The 22,457-nt window shown below is 34.8% G+C and overlaps 1 protein-coding gene across 3 annotated transcripts; it reads right to left on the minus strand.

The window, feature by feature from the left end:
- Nucleotides 1-1,922: 1,922 nt before the first annotated feature.
- LOC306868036 (ELKS/Rab6-interacting/CAST family member 1-like) lies at nt 1,923-22,126 on the minus strand (the record flags this gene model as incomplete). 3 transcript variants are annotated; one of them, XM_079414017.1, is made up of 16 exons in its annotated part: nt 1,923-1,976; nt 4,570-4,671; nt 4,947-5,094; nt 7,957-8,117; nt 9,733-9,864; nt 10,007-10,094; nt 11,386-11,609; nt 11,844-11,984; nt 13,138-13,278; nt 13,468-13,605; nt 14,895-15,062; nt 15,143-15,310; nt 15,394-15,549; nt 16,800-16,874; nt 17,963-18,340; nt 21,440-22,126. In XM_079414017.1, 16 exons carry the CDS (start codon nt 22,124-22,126, stop codon nt 1,923-1,925), a joined length of 2,961 nt encoding a protein of 986 aa, XP_079270143.1. The 3 variants fall into 3 exon arrangements, with proteins under 3 accessions (XP_079270143.1, XP_079270145.1, XP_079270144.1); XM_079414019.1 differs by lacking the exon at nt 1,923-1,976 and adding an exon at nt 3,809-3,865 and having other exon boundaries at nt 11,416-11,609; XM_079414018.1 differs by lacking the exon at nt 1,923-1,976 and adding an exon at nt 3,809-3,865.
- Nucleotides 22,127-22,457: the final 331 nt, after the last annotated feature.

Here is a 22,457-nt window from a genome sequence, read left to right on the forward strand (position 1 = left end):
TGCACCAGTATTAAGACTACAGACAGTTACAGGCTCTTAGAGGGCTCCGGTTTAGTTCAGGTGAGAGGTGAGGCCAGAGAGACAGTGGAGGTTGGAGTGGAGCTGGAGGGTTCGATCATGGCTAGTTTGGTTCTGAAAGTCCAAAGCAGGGTCCAGGGAACTGCAGCTCCACACTGACTCACCATCCCAGGCCCCCACTAAAACCCAAAAAGATTTACACATTTTTGAATCAGATCATTTGCAGAAAATGATTTGTTACCTGTAATTAAACATTTGAATTTAAGTGTAAATATTGTTTAAAATAATGACAATGAAATAGATTTTAGGGCCGTCAAGTGATTAAAAATTTATTGGCATTTATTACATGTAATGATGATCAATTAATCAAATTTATTACAAAAGATCTGCCTGATATGTGTAATATCAAATAATATTTAAATAAAAGAATAATATTTGGTTGAATTTCTTATTATGGTTTTCGTGTGCAGGTTGAGTATGATTAAATTGATAGTGTATATATATATATATATACACACACAGTCCCCTCCATAAGTATTGGAACAGTAAAGACAAAATTGCTGTTGGCTGTGGAGTCATTTACAAATATGATTAAAAGATGAATGAGACAAAACTCCTAAAAGACATGTCTGTAAAATCACCAACAACTTCCAGAAAGCTGAGGTGATGCTCTGACAATCTACTGTCCTCAGGAGACTTTGGCACAGAATTACAGATGCTACACAGCAAGATGCAAACCTCTGACCAGCACCAAAAATAGAAAGGCAAGATTAGAGTTTGCAAAAAAGCACAAAGGTGAGCCAGAAGAGTTTTGGAACTGTGTTTATGGACCGATGAGACAAAGATGAACTTTTATCTAAGTGATGGGAAAGCAAAAATGTGGGGGAAAAAAGGGAACTGCAATGATCCCAAGCATAGAGCCTCATCTGTAAAGCATGGTGGAGGTGGTGTCATGGCATGGGCATGCATGGCTGTCTCTGGAACAGGCCCTCTCAACTTTACTGATGACTTAATGTATGATGACAGTAGCAGAATGAATTTGGAAGGGTACAAAACCATCTTGCCTACCAATATTCAAGAAATGCCACCAGATTCATTGGGAAGTGCTTCATATTGCATCAGGACAATGACCCAAAACACCCTGCTAGTTCAGTCAAGGAATTTATAAGGGCAAAGAAATGGAAAGTCTTAGATTGCCCGAGTCAATCTCCAGATTTAAATCCGATTGAACATGAATTTCAGCAGCTGAAGAGGAGAGTAAAGGCAGAAACTCCACAAAACAAACAACAATTGTGATTGGCTGCATTAAAGGCTGGGAAAGTATTTCAAAGGATGAGACCAAGAGTCTGGTGATGTCTATGGGTCACAGACTCACTGCTGTGATTGTGATCAAGGGATCTGCAACTAAATAATAGCTTTTAATCTTTTATATCTGCCTTATGTTCAACTGTCCCAATACTTATGCTAACATCAATGAGTGGGATGAACTCTAAAAGTGCTGAACTTCTTAGCTGGTAAAACACGTATGTGTTGAAACGGCTAATAATAAAATGTGACATTCTGTAGTTTTATCTCATATTCATCTTTTAATCATATTTGCAAATGTCTTGACTCCACAGCCGACAGAGCAATTTTGTCTTTACTGCTCCAATACCTTTGGAGGGGACTGTATATATAATTGTTTCAGTAGTTAAAAGCCATAACATAAAAGTTCATGATTTGCTTATGCACCTCAAGAAAATTCTTTTAAAGTACTTTGAAAAGCTTTGACATGCGCAAACATGTAAGTGTTACCTGTGAGAATGCGTGTGGTCGCTGGCAGTGGGTTCTGGGTAACTGGTGTGATGAGATGTGGGCTGAGTTGATTGTGTAAGTAAAGGGGTTTGGGTGGTTGTACAGGATAATCAGGTGGCCGGTGTAGAGCTCCTGTGCACTGTAGCTTTCCGCCCAGATCTTATCTACAGAGCAGACACACTGTTACTACCACACGCAGAGGATTATGGGAAACAGACAGTCTGTTCTCATGCATTTGCAAACTTCAGCTTGCTTGCGTTGATATTGTTCACTGCAAGCACATCATTTCTATCAGCACGATGCTTTTAAAAGACACAAGATGTATTGGCATGCAAACACGTGCTTTTTAGACATGATGAGACGAGACAAGACAGTACCCAAGACAGTGAAAAGTCATTCAATTTCATTATATTACTGTGACCGTTTTTGTTGCAGGAGGACTCTTATAAGGAATCATTCTGGTGGTGCAACAAGCATTGTCATCTTAATTTGATTTTACTTTATTTGTTAATATCTTTTCTCATTCTGGGTCATGCTTGCAGTGAACATTGGTTTAGTTAAATACTAATAAATGAGTCTTCCTTTTTAGTTGATGTTTCTGTAAACTGACAGCAAACTGCCGTGCAGTAATTTCCTCTAGCTAGACTAACTCAAATGGGTATATTTAATAATGGCTGCATTTTGGGTTGGAAGTCATTCGTTAATTAATTAAAAAAATTAAAACACATGGATAAAGATGGGCTGACATACATGGGCTATTGGTTAGAAAATACAATCAAAATGAGCATCCCTGGTCAATACTAGCATTTTTACTATCATAATTTAATTGTAATATACTAGTCCAAAGTTTGACGTCAGAAAGATTTTTTAATGTCTTTGCAAGAAGTCACCAATTCTGCATTTATCTGATAAAATATTACGTAAAATTAGTAATGTTGTTAAATATTATTATAATGTAAAATAGGTGCTTTTTATTTGAATATATTTTAAAATGTAATTTATTCAGCATCATTACTCCAGTCTTCAGTGTCACATGATCCTTCAGAATTCATTCTAAAATGCTGATTTGCTGCTCAAGAAATATTTTTTTTTATCAATGTTGAAAACATTTGTGCTGATTAATATTTTTGGTGATTCTTTGATGAAAAGAAAGTTCAAAATGACAACATTTATATGAAACAGAACTATTGTTTGCACTTTATTTTACAGTACATGTACTTCAACAAAGAAATGTCCCAAACATTTGAATCTATAATTTCAGATTTTTTTTAATATTTAGGATGTTCTATATAACAAATGCTTAAACTTTCTTTGTTTATTATACAGATTTAAATTAAATTTTGAATCTCAGATTCTCGATGTGGCCTCAAACCACTGTCTATGCACATTATTTATTATACTGGATATTTAACTTTGTACTTGACATTTTTATGAAAAATTCACATACAAATTTAATTTTGTATGTTATTTGTATCCTGTATATTACATATATTATACATGTACTGTAATGGAAAGTGAATAATGTAACTAAGTTTTGTAAACCTGCTAATTAAAAATTGTTTATCATCATGTTTAAAAATGATTTTGTTTCTGTAGAAAAGGATTTGAATCTGGTGAGAGCAAGTGTGGAGACTGTAGGAAATACAGTCTTAATGCACCATCTGGGATTGTGTTTAACCACAAAAACGTACAAAGAGATAACAGGCTTCAAAATGGGGAAAAACAAAACCAGGAGAAATGAGATTTGTAGACTATTTCATAGCAGTGCAGTTCTAAATGAGTTATATGTGTGTAGGTTTTAAATCAAAACAAATTGCCTTTGAAATATGAAAAGTCCTTTGTTAATAAAACATCCCACAGGAAAGCTTGTTTGCACTGCAGTGACATAGCCAATAATCTCAAACAGGCACAGCGGGACAGGCAGGGTTTGATGTCACATGGGGAGGATCAGGGCAGCTGAGATTGGCTTTTACATGTCCATCAAAGAAATGCTCACCCTTCTAAAACAAAATGGCTGCCAGTGAGGCTATGCCCAAATGCCCTCCTCATCATCCTATTGGTTAAGAGATGGCAGGGTTTTAGCCAAGTGCAGCATGGGAAAAAAGATCAGGTTAGTATGCGTATTTATCCAGGTAGAAGCGACCCGTAAGCGCAGACGCAGGATCAGCTTTCAGCATGTCAATGTGAAATACCATAGTACGAGGTTTAAGGTGAACTGATCCTGGATCTGCGATTAGGGGCGATTTCTACAGTCATGAATAATAGAAATCCATAGGGTTGAGAAGTTGTGATCAATATGAAGGCAGTAAAAGGAAATGATGGCGTCTGCGTTGGAGATGAGGGCAGCTTCATTTCAATTACGACAACGCAACTGCAATGGAAATGGACGGCCGAGCATCCGTTTCCAATTCAGTTTCTAGTATGAATATTTTATTAATAAGTAATGAAATGAAACTGACCACACCTCCAATTTGTCTTTCTTTAGCTTGCAGTTAAGATTAAGCTTTCATGTATATGTGATAAGCAAAATACAGCAACGGTACAATTATGTCATATTCAGCCATATTGAATTTCCACTAAACAAAAAAAGCTGATGACCGTAACAATTATAAAGTAACAGTTCACCCAAAAATGAACATGCTGTCATAATTTCCTCATTTTATTCACGGATTTGGGATGTCATGAGAGTGAGTAAATAATGACAGGATTTTCATATTGGGGTGGACTGTCCCAATGTTTGTAGGACCAGATTGTGACCTGATCGGGTGATTTTGGAGGTTTGTGGTTGGTCTGGTCAGGTGGTGTTTTCAAGTAGCCGTCGTCGTAATTATCCGCCATGAGCTTCATACGGTTCTGTGTCTAGGAAAAAAGAGGAGGCACAGATGTAAGGAAAGATTTGGGGTGGGTAGAAACGGATGAAAACAAAAGGTTGGGAGGGGGGTGTTTGAGAAGAGATCAGTTAAAAGCACATCAATAGACCTTGTTTGCATTCAGAAACTCACCAGTCAAAACAAAGATGTATTTTGTCTAGGCCTTTTATGTTCTACAGCAACTCTAAATTTAAAGCGAACAAACAACTTGACCTTGAGGACAGACAGATAAGCTCGGTCTGAGCCTTGTGACGCAGTCCGTACCTGCTGTTTGAGCTGCTGCACCAGACGATCCTTCTCCCTCCGCAGCTGGGCCACTTCCTCTTGTGTCTTCTTTTTTTTGGACGAAGACAGCTCCAGCAAGGCTATGTTAGCATCTTTCTCACTTATGGCTGCCAGCAGAGCCTCCTGTCTGTGAGTTACAATTGTTGAAATCAAGTTATGTAACAAAATAATTTTTAACTAAATTGAAAACTAATGGTGTCAAACGATTAATTGAGATTAACTGCATACAAAATTATAATTTTTTTGTTTGCATAATATATATGTGTGTTCTGTGTATATTTATTATGTATATATAAATACACACACATACAGCATATATTTTGAAAATATTTATATTCATATAATTTATATTATAATTAAATATATTTAATATATAAACAAAAATTTTCTGAAATATATACATGCATGTGTGTATTTATATATATATATATATATATATATAATAAATATACACAGCACACATACATATATTATGTAAACAAAAACTTTTATATTGGATGCGATTGACAGCATTATTAAAAACAAATCTATATAATAATTATTATTATTGTTATTATTATTATTAAAACTATTTCAAATGAACTACTTATAAAACAAAACTAGTTATAAAACAAAATTAAATTATCAAAACTATAATAACCCTGGTTTAAATATTAGAAGTCAACGGCCAATGTCAAACAGAATTTATTATTAATTAATACATATTTATTATATTAATAAATATTTATTATTATATATTATTCATTATTATTATTACAATTAAGAGCAAAAATACAAAAATTTAATTACATTTTCAAAACTATATTAACCTTGGTTGAATTTAGTAGAAGTCAACGGCGAATGTCAAACAGCATTTATACTATCATTAATAATATAATATAATTATATAAAATAACATACAATAATTATAATATAATAATAATTAGTTCTGTCAAACGATTAATCGCATCCAAAATAAAAGTTTTTGTTTACATAATCTATGTGTATACTGTATATATTTATTATGTATGTATAAATACAAACACATGCATGTATATATTTAAGAAAAATATGTTATGCTTATATATTAAATATATTAATATATAATATCAAATATAAGAATATAAATGTATATACATGTAAATATTTTCAAAATATATACCGTGTGTGTGTATTTATACATATACATAATAAATATACACAGTACACGTACATATCATATTATGTAAACAAACTTTTATTTTGGATGCGATTAATCGCGATTAATCATTTGACAGCACTAATAATAATAATAATAATTGCAGACTATTAAGGCAAAGTCCAATGCCAAACATCATTAATTAAAATTAAGAACAAAAAATTTAATGAAATTACATGTTCAAAACTACCCTGCATGGTTAAACTGACTCAAAGTCAAAGCTTAATGTCAAAAAGCACTTTATTATTATTATTACTATTATTAATTGCACACTATTAAAACTATAAATAAAACAAAATTACATTTTCAAAACTATAATATCACTGGTTGAAATTATTACAAGTCCAAGCCCAATGTCAAAAAGTATTTTAGTAGTAGTAGTAGTAGTAATTGCACAAAATTCAAATGTGAATTTTTTGTGGAGCAAAAATGAAAAAATAAAACATTTTCAAAACCATAATTACTCTGATTGAAATGATTAGTAGTCTAAGCTCGATGTCTAACAGCACTTTACCGAAGTACTGTGGAAATCCTCTTCAAAGCAATTGACCTCATTGACAATGACCAGGAGGCTTACAACACTCGATGGAGCAGGTTAAAGGATGTTTGCTTTCACAAGTACAAAACATCTCAGGGGAATATGGATTTTGTCAAAATGATTGTGCATAATTGTCTCAGAAAGACTGAAATAGCTTGCTTATTCTCAGGTTTTCTACAGTTTCCCAGGTGCAGGGCTGAAGTGTGGAGACAGAAATAGCAAACAGAACAAGCCACGTGCAGAATGAATCATCCTCTGTATTTATTATCTGCACAAATACATGGCACGAAAAAATGTACCAAGTTAAAGTTTTACAGCCTATTTTTCTGTCATGATGTTTATCCCCGTTTACTCTCTATTAACTGATTTATATTATTAGCACTACTGCTTGCCAAAGTAACCTCAGAAAAAGCTCTCATGTGAACAATGGATATTTAATGATTTAAATTTATCTGGAAAAGCAATTTATTTAGATCTCATTAAGTTCATTATAACACATAGCAAATGCGTATCCTGCACAAACGGCAGTCGAAGATGAAATATATTTTAAATCTTAACAATCTGCTGTTTGTTGCTGTTCCTACATACTATATGTTGATGCATGACACTAAAGGACTAGACTGCATGTGTTCAATTAATAAATAAATAATGAAGATTATGAACTAACTTACCAATAGGTCAAATTCCACTGTATCAGACCACTAATTTTCAATGTAGATAGATGGACATCCAATATATATACATTGCAAGTGAGCAACACAACAAAACCAGAAAATATGCTGTAAATAAGAGATTTATTCTGCATTGTCGGCAGTTTTATTGATTATAATGGAAGAAATCTGAGTAGGGACAGTCAACGAGCTCATGCTGTATCCAGACGCATGAAACTATGTAATGTAGCAATGACAGCTTCATTCATTATAAAAAAGATGGAAGAGTTCTTGTATTATGTTACTTTCTGTATATAATTAATTTTAAATCTAATTAACACTATTGTTTTTCATGCAGCTATGAAGACCAACGCGAAGTTGGTCGTTTAGTCACTGTTTTGATTTATTAATGTATAAAACAGGATAAAGTCAAAAAACTATCTGCTTTGAATGTGCAACCTACATATGGAATATAGCCTGCAGTCTGCGCAAAATACTTTTTTTTTTATTTTCACAAAACGTCTGCACACTCACTTCATCCTTTCGGTCTGCACTGATTCACAGTTTTCGGTTTCTTTGCAAGCACTGTTATGATAAGATGTACAAATAAAGTTCATAACGTACTTCATCTCCAGCACCTCCTCCAGGTGTCGCCTCCTCTCGGCCCTCAGTGTGGTCAGATGAGCTTCTTTCTCTGCCAGAGACTGCTGGGTGGATGACATCTTGGCCTTCATGGACTCCAGCTCCAGCTTCACTTTCTCCATTGCTCCCAGTAGCTCTTCCATCTTTTAAGACATAAACAGAAGGTAACTTATTCATTACTGTTTATTCTGTACTTCGCAAAGTGACTAAATGTGTTGTCACATTTATCACTGTTCTGGGAATTTTTGTGGGTGAAATCCAGTAACTTAAATAGGAATCCACGTGATCGGGAATGTTGCGTGAGTGTAAAAGATTTTTCTCCAACTCATATTCTGCATCATGTTGAAGGTGGTCACGCAAATTTGCCAAGTTGACCAGAAAGCTGCTTGGTCTGAAAGTGACTTTTGTGTAACCTGTGATTCATCGCTACACTACGGTCTTAAAAATGAAGATTTCACAGAACAATCATTGTGTTTTTGTTTTTGTTTGCCACAGAATCCTTCTTGAACAGTTCTTAAAGGAACCATTTTTGTCTTAGTTTGAGGAACATTTTAGGTATCTAAAGAACCTTTTTCCACTTTTTGTGCAATTGAAAGATTCAATGGATGTTAAAGGTTCTTTTCACTAATGTGAATTTCTTTCGACATTTTCACTAATGTGACTGCACCTTAACTAACACATCATGATCAGTTATCTGTCAAGTGTTTTTTTCAAAAAACATTAAGGGGGCCATGAACTGAGAAATCTGAGTTGTGGAATGTGCCACTTTATGACGTAATAGTGTGGCTAAACCCCACCTCTGCAGAAGAAGATCAACGCCTGCTTCTACATCACTGCCTGTTTAGCCCCGCACACCGATTTGCATATAGTAGGTAAATGACAAGAGTGGCAAATGCAGGTCTACACAGAAACCAAACAATAAACTTCATTTGACGAACTTTATGTCAGTAAGAACTCTGTCCTTTGTTCACTTCATTTTTAAATTCAAACATTCACATTCCAGGGGCTAAACATCACGTTATTGGGCTCGCTTCAACCCGCGGTCATGAAAACAACCTGCGGCAACATTGTTAAAGTATCCCAATTCCCCGGGAAAACCACTTGGCAACACTGCCTACCCCTTTTATTTTTCTAGTCTTGATATTTTGTGGTGGTGTTTTGATTAGGCCCTCCCATTGTCCACAACAATATTTGAAGACTCCATGGTTTTTCTAGTTTCCTGCTATTAACTGGACTTCTATTTACCCCCCCCCCCCCCCCCCCCCCCCACAAAAAAAATAAAAATAAATAAATAGTAAATTTACTTTTTAAATTTTCTAGGTCTGAAAATCACACTTTAATAAAAATTTGGCTTCATCATATATTCAGGTTTTTCAAGACTGTGGAAATCCTGGTTCTTTAAAGAAAAAAATCTTGATTTTTAATTGTTTTGGTTTATTTTATTGCTTGTTTTATCTTATTTTAAATCAAATGAAATCATCTTGGAAGTTTGCTGAGGCCGCCTGATTGAGAACCAGCATGCTGTGCTTTAGCTTTTAGACAGTTTTCACAGTAAACCACTCTCTAAGAAGTTGCGTCTTTAAATTAATCCCCTTAATCAGCACATAAACATACAGACATCTTTGACAACTGCATCACAACTCACTGTTATTTTGAGCATCTTGTGTCAAGAACATTAGGGTGGCATATCATGGAGATGCATCAAATAGTTAAGGAGTCACAAGTCGATTCTGAAATAGTAAGTCTTGTAGTATTGACCTGTTTCTCCTGATGGGTTCGTGCAGCCTCCTCCTGTGCCAGCACCATCTCCCTCTCGGCAGTGATTTGAACGCTCTCTCTGAGAGCCTCCTCCAGCTCCTCGATGCGCTCTGCCTTCTGCCGCAGGGACTCCTGAGGTAGACGGGGCTCACATCATCATACGCACACCAGCACAGTTTGACAATGTTTAAATATACAGCGATCTGTCAAAACAGAGGAGATTATGACAAAGCTGTCATAACTATCTCTCTGTTTGTCTCACTGTTTGTCTCACCTGCTGTGGGCCATCGTTGACATTTCTGCCCTTCCCTGACGGCTCTTTGTGTTTGCCAGAGGACTTCTTACTCTGCTCCTTCATTTGCCTGAAATATAAACATGAAGCACTTGCGAGAGGAACTCTCTGGGGTAGCAAAATAAAGAGTTTAAGAGATTTGGGGTGGAGGGGACTATTTAATAGCTGGAAAAACAGCTGGTTTTATTATTGGATAATAAATATCACTAAGCCTGATCACATAAATAATAACTTCCTTGTGCTAGTCATAAAGCTAAAACAGCGATTATACAAAGGAACAAAATACATTGCCTTGCTTTCTTTTCATTTAAAACCCCATGAAACTGATTGACAAAAGTAGTTTTCCGTAGGCCATAACGAAGGGCTTGTTTTTGTGTTTATTTATTTATTTTGTTAATAGGCAAAACACTTTATTTATGCCATCCATGAACTTTCAAGACAGTGTCCGGTGGGATTAGGGCTGGAACAATCTTATTCTAGAGAGCTCGTGATTGGACAAAATTGATGCACAATAATATTGGTTAAATAGACTTTTTTTAAATTGATTTGATATCAGATAAATTATCAGATATGTAATTTTATTGTATTATATAATTATATACATTTCTAATATTAACATTAATTTTTATATTTTTTCATGCTCATTTTCCCTATTTTTATATTTAAACAACTTTTGCTGTCATCTAAAACTAATTTAAAGTTCATCTTTAAGAAACACTAATAATTTAATAACACTGTTAAGTGTAATCTTGAGCAAATCTCAAAATGAATAGCAATTTCTTATATTGTACATTATATTGTTGAGATGCCTAAATTTTAGAATTTTAATATTGGTGCATCCCCAGAAAAATGATCTATTTCAGGATGTGTCATTAATATTTTTGACCAGTTTTCCAGGAAGCGAAAGACTGTAAATTTTAAATGCACATCATTAAAAAGTATTTTTTTTTTTTTTACTTTTCGGTCTCTCAAAATTTAAGTATGCACTAGTATAAAGCTACAAAACTTTGATTTCATGGGGTCTTTAACAGATTTATTCTCTAGTTCTTGAGGACTCCATTTATGTGTGTGGAAGTACACGTGTATTTACTAACCTGGAAGTCACACTAGGTACACATTTCCAGGTGAAAAAGTGAAAAAGAGGGAGACAAAAAGCAGAAGTTCAAAGGCCACTCAGTGTGAGAAAAAAACATGTGATCTGTGCTTCAACGCAAAACTCAAAGGGGAGGGAAAGAAGCCCAGTCAAAACATCAACCTCATCAAACGCAGACACTGAAAACATTTTGATGGCGATGCTTAAACACGGCAGCAAAAAATGCATAAAGACGTAACACATTTGTACTGCTTTACCAACGCGACACCAATCAAGACGATCAGGGAAACAAACTGACCTCTCCAGCTCACTGATTTTTCTGTCTTTGTCATTCTTCTCGTTCTCCATCTGACGCAGGATGTCCAATAGACGATCAACTTCAGCCTGAGCTTTGGCGGAGTCTTCTCGGTGTCTGGCCACATCAGCTTCAAGTGAATAAATCCTCTCAGATATCTCTGCGTTGGCCTGTGAATTGGCTGCGGCACTCTGGGCCTAATAGATACACAAACTCACATATATACAGCCATTCTTACACTCCCATTTGTAGTTTATAATAGCTACATCCCAGTTTGCATACTTATACTATGCATTGGGTTCCCACATTTTTTGTCCAATGAATTTCTACAGCCTTTGCAGTTTTTTTTTTAGAAATCATGGTAAATTGCTGGTTGGAATTCTATTTGTATATAAGGTACCAATCTTTGGAATAAATACACTCTCGCTCACCTTCTTTAGTTGGTTCTCAAGTTTAATGCATTCCTCCCTCCTCTGCTCAAGGGCGATCTCTAGGCTTTTCAATTTGGAGTCTTTCTTCAGGCCAGACGAGGCCAGCGACGACGCATGCTCTTTGAGGTCCAGCAGAGAAGTCTGAAACCAAACTCAGCATTGAGGTCCCGGGTATAGAGCCATCAAACACTTGTAGTATACATGTACCTTTAGAAGCTCATCACGGTTTATCTGTTTTCACAGGCTCTCAACCAACCTGTCACATAGGATATCTGCCTAAAAGCATGTTTCGAAGTTGACTATATTATGTGAATAATGACTCCAAAGTATTTTTTACACATATTAGATACATCAAGACCTTATTTTCGTAATAAATATCAAATCATTTTCTTAATCAGTATTTTTTCTTGCGTTCCAGTAAAAAAATCTAAATATCCTTAACTTAGCAGGGTTATTATTGTTAACATTTTTGTCAATTAAAATATTGAAATATAAATATTAGATGAAAAACTAAACGAGAATCGTTGCCAAGGCAGCTAACAAAAATAAGTTTCATTTGAAGAACTAAAATTACTAATGGAAATAAAATAAACAAAAACAGAACTCAAATGAAAACTAAAATAAAAATAAATGAAACAAAACAAATAGTAATATTTAAAAATAATAATAAAATTGACAAAAGCACATAACAAAACTACTAAAATAAAACATTTAACTAAAATCTAAAAAAGACAAAATATTAAATAAATGTAATACAAACTATAAATAAACTTAACAATCCAACATAAATGAACTTGAAATGCAAAATTGTGATAAGACTATCTTGAAAATATCTGATATATATATTAAATATTTTAGGATTTACTTGAGAGCAAAATTCAAGAATATATCTTGAATTGAGTTTATCTCAAACTCATTGGCCAATAATATTTTCTTTTTGTTAAGCATAAACCTTACTATATTTTGTTAGATATGTGCTAAAAACTTTTTGCCAATGGGGTATGAAAAATAAACCCAAGATATATTCTCTGTTAAGTTTTGATATAGTTAATGGCTGGTCTTTTATATATATATATATATATATATATATATATATATATATATATATATATATATATATATATATTCATATAAATTAATATCATTACCCAACAAAATACAATGTTTTGTGTAGTGTATTTTGCACAGTTAATAGCTGCACGTTGTTCTACAGCTGAAGATGTTTTCATAATCTTGTTATGTGTTTTTAATGGTGTTTCCACTCGTCTTTCAGGACTGTTTGGTGATCTCTAACCTCTCGGTCTGACAGGTCTCCCTGCAGCATGCTGACTTTCTCCTTTAACTCCCTCAGCTCTTTTTTACTACTGTCCAGCTCCTCTGCCTTCTCTCGTTCCTCGCGGTCACGTTGCTCCTTCAGGCGCTCAATAATACGTTCCTGTTTACAAGGGGACACATTAACACAGTGCCAAAAGAAAGCATATACAAGGAGCATGAAATGTTTATAACCAAAGCGCAGATGTTTCGACTCTAGTCTACGACCATGCTGATGCCATTTGGAAGAGCACCAGTGATTTGTCCTGTAGTCCGGTGGTGTGTTATAGTGTCCTCTAGAGGTGAACCTCACCTTCTCGGCCAGTGAGTCCTCCAGTGTAGTGAGGGCCGTGTCTGTATTAGACGTGTCTGTCTGTAGGGACTTCACCCTCTCTCTAAGGCTGCTCATCTGCTTCTCTTTATCCCTCAGCTGCTCCTGCAGGTTTTCAATCTGAGACACAGGAATTGATGTAAGATTGATGTGAATTGGCATTTTTAAACATTTTCTAAGACTATTTTTAATAATATTTCCTGCATTTGAAGGTAAAGCACAGCTTACCCCAAAACATCTGACACACTTTTCCCCACAATTTTTGAAAATACTTTATAATGATGATTCAAAATACTGCATAATAAAGATTAGTAATTAATTGTACTTCTTTAGTCTATAAAAATGTTTTTATACTTTGGCAATTCACCAATATGCATGATACATATTTTTCGACCTGGATCATTTTGACAAAATTAATTTTGGTCATACTGTACTTTATTTTAAGGTCCAATCCTCACTACTAACAAACCATTAACTATGACTTTTGCTTCAATAAACTCCTGATTTGCTGCGTATTAATAGTTAATATGGTCATACAGAATATAAACAGCCAATATTTTATTAATATGCATGCTTATAAGCAACTAGTGAATAGTGAGAATTGGTCCCTATACTAAAGTGTTACCTTATAATTTATTTTTATTATGTATTTATTTTATGATATTTTTGGATGTGCTCATATTAAAATACACAATGGAAATCATTTGTTTCTGCTAAAATGCCATTAATCAATTTATAATAAACCCTAATATTATGTTTTTACAGTAACAATAACTGTAGTAACTGTGATTTTTTAATTTGTTTTTATTATTGTTAAATCTATGTATTGGCGAACATCCAGAGGTAATTTTACTCTTAGTTTTGTTCTTTGTTCATGCTTAAAGTTATATAGGTAATATATATATAGTTATATATGTAAATGAATAAGCTGGGTAAGTCATTTATTTATTTTTCTTTATGTTTCATTATTAGCAGTAATAAAGTAGTAGTAGCATTAATACTATTAGTAGTAGTAGTATTGTATGTTATATTATTATTATTGTATTTTTATCATTTATATTTTACCTTATTTTTCTCTATTTTATTATAGTTTGATTTATTATTTTTATTTTATTTTTATATTTATTTAATGTTTTGATCATTGTTCTGTTATCTTTGAATCTGTTTCAGATTTACATCTTTATCATTAGTTTAACAGTATTAATTACTCATTAGGTTATTGTAGATGTATTTTTTAATGTATGATATAATGCATGACTATGTATTTTTTAAGAATAGTGGATTGGTGACATTGGTGACATTTCTGACATGTGTATTAAGACAACATTTTGTTCATTGTTTTTAACAGTTTCCTGTAATGAAAAGTACAATTTAAAAAAAGTATGCATTTGGTGAAATCCAGTCCTCACTTTTTTCTGAAGTACGTTGACTTTACGCTCCTTGACCTCCAGCATGTCCTTCAGATCATGGATCTCTCCATTGAGTGTGCTCTTTTCTTCAGACATTTCCTGGATTTGCTTACTCTTTTTGTTTAACATGGTCTCCTTCTCCTCCAGACGCAACCTCAGAGCATCCACCTGCAAAAAGAGTTGTATGCCATGCTCAGAGAATCTGCTGGTGTGATGGGTGAAGACCAATCACTGGCCTGATCTACTACCTCTGTCTGTAGAATAGCAGCACGTTGTTCTTTGGCAGTCAGAGACTCTTTAAGCACTTCAATATGCTGTTTGCTGTCAGAGAACTGATTAGTAAGGGTCTCCAGCTTGGTCTGCAAGCCAAGGAGCTGGGTGTCCTTCCTGGAAAGGTCTTGCTTAACTTGGTCCATCTGCATAACAGAATTATTCAAGGTTTGTTATTCGTACATGAGACTAATCTGGATGTGTTCTTCTAAAGCAGGCTGAGCAGTACCTTGTTCTTCATGAACTTGGTGTGGTTGCGGTAGACCTCCATCTGCTTGGCCTCCTCCTGCCGTTCCTCACAGCTAAGCATGCTACTGGAGCGAAGCATCATGACCTGGTCTTCCAGTTCTCTGAGGCCCCGCTCTAGAGAACTGATCTGAGAATCCTAAGAGATGCATCAAAAATATGATTATTTGTCTATTAACCAAATCAAATGTGCTGAATTTGAACATGCAACTTAATGCTACTTTTCTGTTGTGCCATTTTTGGTTACCATTTACTTTCATTATATGAAACATGAACACCCTGCCTTAAAGGGACAGTTCATCCAAAAATAAAAATTCTGTCATCATTTACTCACCTGGTAGCCATTGACTTTAATAGTATTAAAAAAATACTATGGAACTCAATGGCTACCACCAAATATTTTGTTACCAAAATTCATCAAAATAACTTCTTTCGTGTTCAACAGAAGAAAGAAATTCCTACAGGTTTGGAACAATTTTAGGGTGAGTAAACGATGACAGAATTGTCATTTTTGGGTGAACTAGCACTTTAATATCTTCAACAGAAGAAAGAAATAATACAAGTCTGCAATAACATTAAGGTGAGTAAATGATGATATAATTTGTGTATGCTTAATTGTATTGAACTTGTGTTGTGAACTTGAATCGTATTTCAAATCTTGAAAGTATATTTAAAAAAAAACTGTACTGGCAGATAATATATTATTAATGAAACAAAAGACAACTTAAGTGTCATTATCATGACTATGTTCCATAACCTTTATTATGTCATTTTTAAGTTTTAAAGTACATTTTAAATGTTAAATGTTTTAATAAAATTTTATCATGCTTTAAAAAAATACTTATTTTGATACATACTAAAGTTCTTTATTATGAGTACATATGTAAAGTACTTGATTATAATCTTAACTGTAATGTAATTTGATTTTACATTTAACGTTAATTTTCAATTTTGCCATTGCAAATGTATAATTACAAATACTGTATATTAAAATACACAATTTTACAAGTTCAAATAGAAACTACTATTTGTCAGTAAATTCGGCAGTACATTTTAACAATATTTCACTTTAACCATATTTGTAATTATGATATTACATATAAAGATGTACTTAATTCCTACCTAAGTGGGTAAAAAGCATTTTGAAGTTCAGCTAATTGGATTAATAATACATTTTCACTTAAATGCAATTAACATGAAATTAAGTGTCCATTTAACAGTCAGTTTGCACTTAAATATCATGTAAAATATCAAACAGTATAAAATACTGTTTGATATTTTACATGTATTTGTAAATGCTTTTAATCCACTAATGGACAAAGCATTAATGTGGTTGCTGTCATCATATGTAAACAGCCATATTAATTAAAATGGGAGCTAAAGTACTACCTTCATCTCAATTACAGTCTGAAGAGCTTTGGTTTTCGTAGTCTCTGGTGTCCCCTCGAGGCGGCGATGCAGCTCCTGGAATTAAAGACACATGGTTGGCACTTCCTTCACACCAGTGCCAGAAATAGAGCTCTCCAATATTTCATCATACCTTGAGGGAGAGCAGTGCTGTTTAGTTTTGGCTGAATTCTCTATCACATTGCAGGAGCTGTACTCTATTATAGGTACAAATAGGGTTTCCTGCTATCTAGTTCAATTAAGTATCCTACTTTTTTTGCACTTTGAGGAGAATAGCTGTGGTCATTATGCAATTGAATGTGGTATAATGGAGTATGAAGAGAGAATAGTCTTTCTGCTTTAATTCAATGCAGTTAGTTGACTGTATATGACACTTACCTTATATGGCACTAAACCTTTTTAAAAATGCCTTTTTTATTTCTTTTTTTTTATAGCAAATGTTCAGTGAAAGGAGGTGCTTAACCTTCAGAAAATGTTGGTTGTCATCCTCAGGAAGTTGTACTAAATATTGAATGAGCTGTTGTATGTGCTATTCATTTTATATGAGGTTTGTCATTTCAGTAAATGTTATTCAAACTGTATTATGTCAACATACAAAAAAATTTTTATTTGTTCAAATTTGTTTCATAGCAATAAATATTACAGTATATACATATTAAAAAAATATATTTTCTAAAACAAAAAAATTATAAAAATACTACACTAGAGTGGGTATTGAATTTAAAATATATATACTGTATATATATATTTTATACTTTTTCTGACAATAACTTGGGTAACAGCTGAAAGGTCGAGCTTGATGAATGCAAACACAATTTGTGTATAATCTATGAAATAGAATATATGTTGTCTATATGTTAATCTTAATATTGTAATTTTAAGGAATATATTTTTTAAATGGGAAAAAACTGCTAAACATTAAGATTTTGGTATTGTTTTAATTAATTTATTTATTTTTATATAATTGAGATATATTTGCCTATTTACGTTTTAAAAATATTACCCTATTTATGTATATTATTAACCTATTTATATTCATTTATATTTGACCCTATTTGTATATTATGCCATATGTAACACTGTTTTCAGCATATTATATAATTTTCATATTTTTTTATTTATATTTTGTACTAGCAATCACATACCTCTCTTAAAGCCGCTAGCTCTTTATCACGCTGTTCTAGAAGGTTCTCCAGGTGGTGCGCGTGCATCTCAGCATCTGCGAGGCGACGTGTGCGCTCGTGATCCTCTTCACTGGCTTTAGTGGAGGGTCCCTTGCTGTGCAACATCTCCAGGAGCTTTTTGACTGACTCATCGCGAGCAATTAACGTCTGCCGCTGGGTCTCCAGGCGAACCTCCATCTCCTCCAGGGTACGCCGGAGCAAGAACACCTCTCGAGCCTGCCGCTCCTGCTCCTCGCTAGGCTCACAGGCCAGCGGCTCCCCGGGAGGCTGGAGTAGCTGGTTCAAGTCACGCTGGATACGCAGCTCGGCCTGCAGCGCCTGCACGGTTGTCTGCAGGTGCTATGATGGATAGAAGAGAGTAATATGCAATATTTACAATATTAATTCTTTCAAAAAACAGAAGTAGTTGATTATCCAGTGACAATGTCTGTTGGTAGATTTTGGAACAGATATAACGGAGAGTTAACAGCCAAGATGTTTCCCATGATTTATCAGCTGTTATCCTATTATTTATAATGGCATCTCATAGAAAGCTTCTCTTTATTCATCAGTGAATACAGTTCAATCTACAGCATCATCTTTCATAGAAGCAGTAATACGAGTAAGTACTGAGAAGAGTTATGATGTAAACATCTCATTTGTAACTACATGCGTGGTACTCTCGTGAATGCGCGACAGAGACTGACACGGAAGAGAAGAAATTGTTGAAAATTTTTATTTTTGTTTTCTTTTTGCACAAAAAGTATTCCCGTAGCCTCATAACATTACGGTTGAACCACTAAGTAGTTGAGCCACTAAACAGTCACATGGACTATTTTATCAATATCCTTACTACCTTTCTGGGCCTTGAACGTGTCAGTTTCGTTGCTGTCTATGCAGAGTCAGAAAGCTCTCGGATTTCATCAAAAATATCTTAATTTGTGTTCTGAAGCTGAACGAAGGTCTTATGGGTTTGGAACGACATGAGGATGAGTAATTAAAGACAGAATTTTCATTTTTGGGTGAACTATCCCTTTAAGGTTTTATGAACTGGATCATGAGATTAATTTAAAAAAAGATCTGACTCATAAGAATGATTCATTCAAATATCAGACATCATTATTTCTCTAATGAACTCTCGTTAATTTGTCAAGGAGATCTAGAGTTGAATTTCAGTGAATAATAGCTTAAATGTTGTTTATTTCTCACATAAAGCAATCACATGGCTTTAGAATAAATATTTTCAAGATATACTTGGAATATTGTAATAATTTTATTGTTAAAAACCCTCAGTCCCAAATTACTGATCTAAAGAGCAGAAGTTCTTCAAACTTTTCTTTTTGAGTTCAGTTTTCCAACAACAAAAGTTCATAAATAATTGCCTAATTTTTATTTTGTGCCAGTAAGATGCTGCTTATGTACAATCCATCACACTTGTCTTCAACACCAGTTGTAAAGTTGACAAGGAGACTGAAATAAATGTGTTCTAAGGTTCAAACTTTCTTTACTCCAAATTCATCCATTCAGATGCGACTCCTATGCTGCAAACTTGGTATGCAGCCAAAAGGAGACTGAACAAGAGTAAATATACATTTTCTTAATCATACACACACATACACAACTGTGCCATAATTAATGGTGAGGTCTCATTAAGCTCAACAGGCACAAAACTACTTGCCAAGAATCGCCAAAAAACACATACAGAATCTGAGCTCTCTGATGATTCACGTGTTAATTTCAATCTTGAGCGAACGGTGTGAGGAGCGTAATAATGCTGATTATGCTTAGAATGAATAACCAAGCCGTCATTAGCTTAGTGCTGTACGCCCCTTCGTCTGGAAATCTGTCATGACAGCCATGTTGCAGTGAATCACAGTTTGAAGCTAATCATTCAAATAAAGGGAGTGTTTTAAACGCAGGAGGACTATGCCACTGTCACTGCCATCAAAACTCGTCCCAGTATCTCAACGTACATTTAAAAGAACCACTGAATATTAGAAAACAGACCTTCATCCTTAATTAGCTCATGTATTGCACACTGAACATATTGTGGCTAGCAGGAATTCAGGCAGTCAACTCAGCAGTGAGCCGCACACAGCAGGACCAGGATGTCCATTTCAGGATTGGCCATTAGCATCACCTCACAGCGGAGGTAGACTTCTCCTTCTCGTCTGAAGATGAGCTGGATCTTTAATCACGCAATTCTCACTCCTATAATTCTATGAAAATGCATTGATGCAGTAAAAATGTGATGATTATATCATCTTTGTCTATAAATAGTTAGCAGTACCCAACCTAAGATGGTTTGCAGGTTTTTGCTGGTTTAAGCTGTTCCTGGATGGTTAGTTCTAACTGACACATGCATTTCAGGATCAGAATGAAATACTATTGTATTGAATACTGAACATCGTGCAGTATATACTGTATACTTCTTACTATTAAAACAAATAGTATTATCCATGACAGTATGCATTATGTCAATAAACGAATGTCAAGTTGTCATCTCCAGTTTTTTTAAATCTTGAATAATCAAAAAGATGAAAAATATTTGTGATTTCACATTGCGTGTGTGATTTGTGTGTGTGTGTGTATATATGTATATATATATATATAAGCTTTTATCTTTAGATTTTCAGTGTTCATTTTAAATTTAGTTTAAACTTTAGTCATTTTATTATTTGATTTTGTCATTTTCATTGTTTATTTTTAGCATTTTTTATTTTTGTAGTTTTATTTCAGTTTTAGTAATTTTACTACTTCAACGATTTATTTTAGTTTCTTACCAAGGCAACATTTATCATTTTCGTTTACGTTTTTTGTTTCGTTTAAACAAAGTTTTCATTCAAGTGTAAATTTCTCATCTAATTTGTATATTTGTATATACTAACATATATATTTTATTTCAGCTTTATTTTAATTATCAATTTTAAATAGTTTTAGTTGTGGTTAACAATAACAATACTGTGGTTGTGTTGTTATATATCCACACCAAGGCACAGTAATGTTATGTTTATTATAAGCATGCACTGCCGTTTTATCGTCTGCCGCTTTAAATACTCAAGCTCTTTACAGTCAGAATCTGATTGGCTGTCAACTGATGTCAGTGTTTTGATCATTCACCAGCTCGAAAAAAAAATTTTCTGGAAGTGGTTTCAACATTATCGTTCCTCTGTGTCGTTATCGTTATAGTTAGTGTGGACTGCCATATTCTTATACAATTAGAACAATTGTAAAAATGTATATTTACCCTCCATAGTGTGAACAGGCCTTACACTTTAGAAGTACACTTTTATAGATATAGAGTGCCTTTTAGTACTTGTCTAAGATCCTAATTTAAAACTAGATTCCTTTAAGCACACGCTTTAATCCTAAATCCCACTGAAACCACAAAACAGCTCTCCGATCAGCAATAAATGTCTTTATACTTAAAAACAAGCATATCCTGCCAGATGTACCCACCTGTGTCTCGTCTTGCACAGCGCGGTACTGCTCCTTCCACACTACTATTTTGGACGCCTCGTCTTTGCGCAGCGCACGTTCCTTCTTCAGCTCTGGGCTCCAGAAGCTTTTGATAGAGCTCATGGAAGAGCTGAGCTTGCTCTCCTTCACCTCGATTTCCTTCTGAAGGAGCTCGTTCTCCCTCAGTACCTCCTTAAGCTGGGCTTGGAGCTCCATGATGGTGTTGTCCCTCGCCTGACGTAGCGAGTGAGGAACGGTTGATGCAGCGTGGATCTCCCCTCCAAAGCCCATAGAGTCAGTGGACACCGCCGGCACCATGGCCATGTCCGGTGTGCTGCCTGTAACAGTTGCCCGGACCCCATAAGGAATGCTGCCTCCAAAGCGCCCCGTCGCTAAGCCGCTTTTAGGGAGGTCAGAGGAGGTGCCAATTGCAACTTCGTTGTCGCTCATATACATCGGTCCCGACGTGGCGTAGGCAGCATTGAGAGATTGAATGTTCTCCATGGACAACGTCTTGCCTCCAGAGCCGCCCGGGCCTCCGCCGCTGCCCCCCATGCTGTTGGTGCGACGGTGGCCCATACGGGGTGACCGAGGCAGCCGTGGCGAGCGTCCAGAGTTGCCCTGGTTGTTTCTTCCCCCGCTGTGATTACTGTCCATTTTGCTCACAGAGCGTGAACTTCCGTACATATTGGCAGGCTTAGAGAGCAAGCAAGAGAACCCACTGAAAATGTATTGTGAAGGAATGTGCTAATATACAGGCCAGGTCATCTTCATCTCAAGCATTAGGAATGTGATCTGTCAAGCAAAGGCCGGTCTTCTGTCTCTTTCTGTCAAATGGAGCAACTATGGTGGCCTGTAAAATGAAATAAAAAACCAAAACCCTCAAAACACACAAAATAATACTATAATCACATAAGAAATGACAAGAGAGTGTACACCATTTTGAGGCAAAAATGCAAAAGCCATTTAAATTTTGAGGTATTATTTTCAATTTATTATATCTAATGTTATTCATATA

The sequence above is a fragment of the Barbus barbus genome (genome assembly GCF_936440315.1).
Source record: "Barbus barbus genome assembly, chromosome: 50".
Taxonomy (NCBI): Eukaryota; Metazoa; Chordata; class Actinopteri; order Cypriniformes; family Cyprinidae; genus Barbus; species Barbus barbus.